We start from the raw sequence: 7,193 nt of genomic DNA, 5'->3' as shown, positions 1-7,193 counted from the left end.
GTCGATGAGCCCGCCGAGAGGCTTGGATTCGTCAAACTTGATGGTGATGTCCTTTGATGTGGAATTGATGCACTTGATCTTCTTAATGCCGGTGCGAGGAGCCGACGGGTGATCGACCAGGGGGTTGATAATACCTTCCAGCGATGGGGATTTAGCAGGCTTAATTTTGACAGCCGGGGTTTCGAAACAGCCGGAGGGTCGAGCTCCTAGATGAGGGGGGTGAGATGCAGGGGGATCCGGATGAGGGGGAGAGGGGACCGAGAGGAGGGGGGGGGGATCGGATCGAAAGAGGGCGACGGGGGAGTGTGAGATGCCAAGAATTGTAGAGAGCCCGGTGAGAGAGGGGGGCCCTTGAATGGCGGCGATTCGATAGGGGATGCGCCGGCATAAGCCTGAGAGGTGCGGTGGACGGCCAGCGAGACGGAGGGCGGGTACTGAGGAATGTCCGGGAGATCTGGTGCAGACGAAGAGGATGCAACAAACAGAGAACGGTTCGTGAAACTAGGGTTTTCAAAAATGACCTTATCCGGCGAGGGGTCCTCCGAGAAATCCACCGCCTCTAGCTCCCTAGAGTCGTTCATAGCTGTCTCCAGATCAGCAACCGAAAGTGATGGCGAAGAATCCAATGGAGGTGCAGCAACTGTGAAGGTCCTGATCCGTGTCCGCGACGGTGTAGCGAAACCTGTGGTAAGACCGCGTAAAAAAATAAAAACCTCCGAGTAAAAACCCTTGTCTGCGACGTGCCTGCGGTCGACACGTTGATCTTCAACCGAGTCCTTTTCGCGAGTGCGCCATCAGAGCCGACATAACATTATGTTCAAAAACCCCTTGTTAGTTAAATAAAAGGATTCAAGTGATCTCTAAATAAATAGTTCATAAGGCACGATACTTGTTATGGTTTTGCAAATCAAGCAATAAGCTAAGTGAGCTTGATTGTGGGGATAACTACATATTTAAGTGCACTTGAGCTAGAGGAGTCTTGGATGGGTGACCTCCCAGGAATTTCTAGTTACCATGTGTAAGACCAAGAGGTGTAGATTGATGATATGCAATCCATTTCATTAGTTTCAATCCTACTTCTTCACTCCTATGAACATCACCAAATAAAATAGATGCTAAGTTAACTATTTAGAATTGTGATAAATTGATTAGCTGGGACTAACACTCATGAATATAGGCTATAGATTAGAATATAGATAATTGTGAAAAAAATGTTTGATATTTTATATTTTGGAAGCCCTTTAAAGATTACATAAAAAGAGTCTAGTGATTTCTAATTGAAAATTTCATAAGGCATAGACTAGTTATGGCTTTGCAAATAGAGTAGCAAGCTAAATGGGCATGGTTATGGAAAAGAGTCCATAGTTTAGTGCTCTTGAGTAATAGGAGTCTTGGGATGAAAGACCTCCACCCATGTTCTATTAGTACTAGGTGCAAGCCTTAGAGGTGATGATTAATGTTACACAATTGATTTTATGAGTTTCAATTCCACTTCTTCACTCTTCTGACCATTACCAGATGCAAAAAGTGCTAAGTGGGATCATAAATTAATGACTTACCATACACCAATAATATTGAAAATAATATTTCAAACAAAACCATTTCTATATCAAGATTAAGTAAGATGCAATTTTTTTTTTACTAAAACATGAATCCAAAATATTTAGAAGTTATAATTGTAACATAAATTACTTATTCTAATGAATTGAAATGAAACATAGTACCATTAATAAAAAGTAGTACAGGTATCATTCAAAAATTTCTGCATTCTAAATAGTAATCTAAAGGATAAAATGACTTAAAACATATTATTTTAACTATCATTACAAGTAATAAATGAAGATTCAGAGAACATAAATAGAAATAGAAATTATATATATAATATTAAAAAAACACAATAATAAAATAAAAACAAAAATTATATATATAATATTAAAAAACACAATAATAAAATAAAAACAAAATTTAATGATGAATAAAATGAAAAAATTGTAAAATGAAAAATAATAGAGACTAGTTAGGTAATTTAATGAAAAGAAAATGTATTAAGTTAATTCGCAAGAAGACATTACCAAAGGGTAATTTTTTTGTACTGTGTTAAAAATGTTTTTTCTAAAATCATTACAAGATTTAATTTATGCTCTAAAATATTTTCTATACCATTAGAAATATTAATTTATTATTTATAAATTTATCAAACCACACACGGTTTTCTTTAATTTATACTCTAAAATATCTTCTAAACTTATATACAACTTTATCGAAGCACACACAATAAACCACACACATTGAAATGGATAATATATATCCATTACCAAAAACACAAAATGCCACAAAATATACACAATTCAACGCATCAATGTATATCCACCCAAAAATGCAAAATACACACAATTCAATAGATGAATGTATATCCATTGCCAAAAACACAAGATGCCACAAAATACCTAAAAACTACAAAGTATAAAACCTTTGAACGTAACAAACAGGTTGGCCCCAATGTCCACCAGGACATCCTTACTAAATTTACTTAAACAACATGAACCTGAAAATAGTAGTGGATCTTAAGGAGATACCACCCCACTCCAGTGTGTCCATGAAACTCCAAAAGTCGAGCAGAGCGGTGTTAATCTCTGCCACAAAAAGTTGGAAGGATAAGATAAAGTCTAAAAGTCGAGCATTAGTGGTATTAATTTCTACCCAAAAAATGAAAAGATACGATCCATTTTAGAAGTGAAGCATTGGTGGGATTACCACAAAATGAAAGAACAAGATAAACCGGAGCATTGGTGGATTAATTTCAGCCACAAAATGAAAGAACAAGATAAACCTGGAGAGAACTACAGAAAAAAAAAAAAAAACTTTACCTTTATATATTGTTACGCACTGATATTGAAATCACAGTAGAAGAGTCATTTCTACATTGATAGCAAGAGCAATGCTATAACCAGAAGCACACCTTTCCCAAGCCGCAAATTCATGCATGGTAGTTTTTCTGAACTATTGGGGTATTGTTGAAGGAGTAGCTGCGGAAAAAAATGTATTATTATTAACAATAATATTTTTGTTTCAAAATAAAAATAATTGGTATTATAATTAGATGTCAGTCTTTTAGATTAATCACATCATTGATATTTGGTAGAAATTTCAAACTAATTAATATGATTTATTTTCAAAACAAAATAATCATGAACCATATTAATTAGTTCAAAAGTCCATCAAATCCTCACAATATAATCAATCCTAAAAACTAATATCCACATTATACATCACAAAAATCACAAAAATCTTAAATCATGAAACTATAATTATTTCACAATAAAAATAACTGTCACTATAATTGAAACTCAAGTACCCATTACCATGATACTCAAGTACCCATTACCATGATAGAATTGGCCGAAATCAAAAGAAAAGAAAACGAAATATTGCTAAAGAAAACGAAATATTACAGGAAAGCAGGACATAGCAGCTAGCCAAATAAATTGCAGAATAATTCTTTTCAAGCGCTGTCGTTGCATTCGCGAAGCAGTTAGAGCAATCGGTGGTGGATATATCTCTGTAGCACTGAACGAGAGCGTAAATCTAGATAAAATTACAGACAGTCAATATATTCTATTAATTCTTGAATGATTACACACATATTTATACAATCAGTAGTCTTAAGATAGGAATGCTATCTTAGACGTACAGTAGTGTGGTTGAGAGATTTTCTCAACCACACACTAAACTAGGAGAAACTATATTCTAGCTTATTCCTATTATGTAGGAACAAACTCCTCAATTAGGAAATTACAACCATAGACAAGTAGGAATTAATTATTTCCAACTCCCCCCCTTAATGACTACTTGTCATGATAGTCAAATCCACCATCATCACACGAATTGCATGTACAAAACCTCCAAAAACACAGTTTTCCGTCTTCGGACAGATCCACAATCTGCAAATTTGACGTTTCCAATACAGCCGAAGAATTGATCTGATCAAAATTGATCCGATCCGCCTCTCCCGGATAGATCTGCAACTTCTCCGATCCTGCACCCCTTGCAGACCGTCAAACGAAGTTGAGGCTTCCCGCAGATCCCCTCGAAGGTGAATTGGCGCGATCCTTAACTAAAAAACCTGCACCTATTGGCGCGACTAATGGCCTAACATACGCGCCAGTTGGCCTTCCTGGCATTGCTGTTAGCGCGAAAAACGCCAATCCCCTTCTACTCAGAGAAAATCATCTGAGTCTGAGCCAGGTGTTACTGCAGTCCACCTGCTCCTACGAGCACAAAGCTCCTGTGTACACACAGCCACAAAGGCACCTCAAGCCACATATGCGATTCAGCCACAAAGGCACTTCAGACACAAAGACTATATAGATGGTTTTTGGCTCACCACCAACCATTCAGCCACAAAGGCAAGCTGCCACCACCGGGCAAGTCCGATTTACCACCATCGGGCAAATCCGCTAACTTCAATATGCCACCACCGGGCAAAACACTGATCTGCTTCCACCCAGCAGAAATCTCCACGTGCCACCACTGGGCAACTCCTGTAGCCACTAAGGCTCTATAGATGGTTTCTGGCTGACCATAAACCATTACAAAGTGGTTTTAAGATCACCACGAACTTTCAGATGCCTTAAAAAACTTACATCTGATTCACATTTTGGAGTTTCAGAGTACATACAATGACTATTACAACATGCTAGGGAGTCTATTCCACACTAACTCAAACAAATCTACTTTGCTGTCCACCATAACCGTTGTTGCTGCTCCTTTATCTCATCTATTCACTGTTCACATCTTGGGCATCATTGTCAAATAAATTCTTGGAACTCCATGCTTATCCTGTCATTTATTAGAGTCATGAATTCTAACAAAACAACTTTACCTACATTGAGTTAGCTAGGCTCAATAAGGCTCAATAATATTATGCATAATTCCAAGATATAAAAAATCAAATTTCTCTATCTTTGCCCAAAGATGATTATTTCCCAATGATAACAGCAACTATTAGAGTCCAGAAATATCATGAATCATAACCAGTGATCTGCAATTGGCTGCCTGCTCGGCACACACCACCGGGCAATCTCCTCCAATCCTGGAGTGTTCTTGGACCCAACAATCTTCTCCACGCTGAGCTGCCAATCAGCAGCACCGTCCAACACGCAGATCACTGCGCGACTGCAGCCTCCTTCGATCTTCTCCTCGGCTTCCAACGCACCAGAAACATATATTTAAACCCAGCTGAGGTGGAGGAGCGCCTGCAGTATGGGCAAGTGTAGCAGCAAATTAGATTATCACCGTACTCATAAGCATTACGCCATTTTGGGCAGGCCTTGCAGCTGGGCACTGCGTAACAATCTGCAGCCTCACCCTCTGCTTTTCCGATGAACAAGAGCGCGAAGGTGATCCATACAATATAGACCAAAGCCAGCTTGCTAACCTGCTTTGTCGTCATCTCTGCAACTGAGTTTCCAAAGACAAGACTTTAAGGTTCCCGGCAGACGCACCAGCAAGAGACTGTAGCAGTCAAAATTGTCTGCCAACCAGAGTTTAGCAGATTAAATGAATGAAGAAACAGCTTCTTCCGGAAATGACGTGTTCCTTCCATTAATAGCAACCTCGAAAGACCTTTTGCTGAGCACAAATGAACTTGTCATGGTTATCGTACAAACTCAATCACCATAAACCAATAAAAAAGGACTAAAGAATGTGATCAACTCCATGAATACCGCTCCAATCTGCTATGCTTTCCAAAATCGGATCAGAAGCTCATCCAATCAACTGAATAATTTATATATATGACTTGGATGAAAATAATGCAATCCCATTTTTCTCGCATATTCTTTGAGGAGAAAATGGCCTTTCTGCAAAAATGTTTATAGTTCTGCAAAAAAACATGTTCCAGTACACATGACAAATACATTGTTTACTCAGACGGTTGTCGCTGCTGCTTCGTTGACTGCCTCCCTTCGGTTCGACGGTGCCTTGAACATGGACATAGCGGAATTCCAGACAAATCTGGTGCCCTACTTGCGTATACACTTCATGCTATCAGAACTTTGATATCTCTATAACAAGTATATGCAGGAAACAATCTATTCCCACAAAGAAACACTGTCCAGATCTCTCTGATCTCAGTAGCAAATCGCCCCCACGACCTTTTCGTGCATACCCATCGACAGTGTTGCCAACATTCAGTTCGTTGCAGCAATCGATGAGATTGAGGCCCGGATCTGCCAGTAGATGGTTCAGCAAGGTGAGATTGAAGTCCTCGGGAACAGAGAAAACATCACTGACCCCAACCTCAATGAGAAAGCGAGTGGTGGCCGGTTCGAATCTGTTTCAATTCCATTTTGGCATTCTGGAGAACCCTCTGTGCAGACTACATTTCGCCCTGATCGGCAAGCGCTCTGGCTTCAGCTATGGCTTGAGTCGTTCTGAGACGGATCCTTTGCTTCTCCACTTGCAAATTTAGAGCAACCGGAGCTCCGTCTGTGCTCTCCGGACGCAAAATTGAAAGATACTGTTCTCTTGAATTGAAATCTTGCTGAGAGACAGGTTCTTTATGGAAGCAACGGACCGAGATTAAATTCAGAAGGTTTGATGCAGATTTTACGGCTGGCAATTTGAGATCCACTAGAATATATCCATCTTCTTCGGCGTAGAGATCACCGAGTTCCACCGTCCCGTGGCTTCCGTCCTCAGCAACACAGGTTTCATAGCTTCCAGCATGAAAGCTTTTCAGCTTCGTTCCTTCGCAAGCCGAAACTGTTATTCTGACGTCCTGCACAACGACGCTGAGCAGGCCACCAATAGTCCACCAATACATTGACTCAAGTTGCCACCGCTGCTTTGACCTCGTGGATTGAAACTCACTCAGGTCGGCCTTCGGCTCGACCTCCATACTTGCTTCGGCCCCTTCGTTCCAGATCCACGGATTGCGCAGTCAATCTGACCGCTCGACCTCTGCTGCCGATCTGCTGGGCAGTCCAGACATCGCCCTGAAGCCACGAGCGACAAGTCCCTCTGCGCGTCTTTGCTGCCACAGCCTTACAGTTCTCTCAAACAGATATGATGGAAAAACAAACATATACTACACTCTTTATTTTCCCTCAGCCCAGGAGCAGCCAAGCCCACGAGGGGCTAGGCCCTCACGGGCTCTGATACCAAGATAAAATTACAGACAGTCAATATAT

At 40.3% G+C, this 7,193-nt stretch overlaps 1 protein-coding gene across 1 annotated transcript; it reads right to left on the bottom strand.

The window, feature by feature from the left end:
- Positions 1-6,379: 6,379 nt before the first annotated feature.
- LOC149210088 (E3 ubiquitin-protein ligase WAV3-like) lies at positions 6,380-6,901 on the bottom strand. Its single transcript, XM_089398864.1, has one exon. The coding sequence runs from the start codon at positions 6,899-6,901 to the stop codon at positions 6,380-6,382; it is 522 nt and encodes a 173-aa protein (XP_089254990.1).
- Positions 6,902-7,193: the final 292 nt, after the last annotated feature.

This window comes from Pinus tabuliformis, chromosome 1_2, assembly GCF_031772625.1.
Source record: "Pinus tabuliformis cultivar Carrire ecotype Pingquan chromosome 1_2, CPIR1, whole genome shotgun sequence".
Taxonomy (NCBI): Eukaryota; Viridiplantae; Streptophyta; class Pinopsida; order Pinales; family Pinaceae; genus Pinus; species Pinus tabuliformis.
The sequence above is the reverse complement of the archived record's forward strand: the minus strand, read 5'-3'. Positions and strand labels throughout refer to the sequence as shown.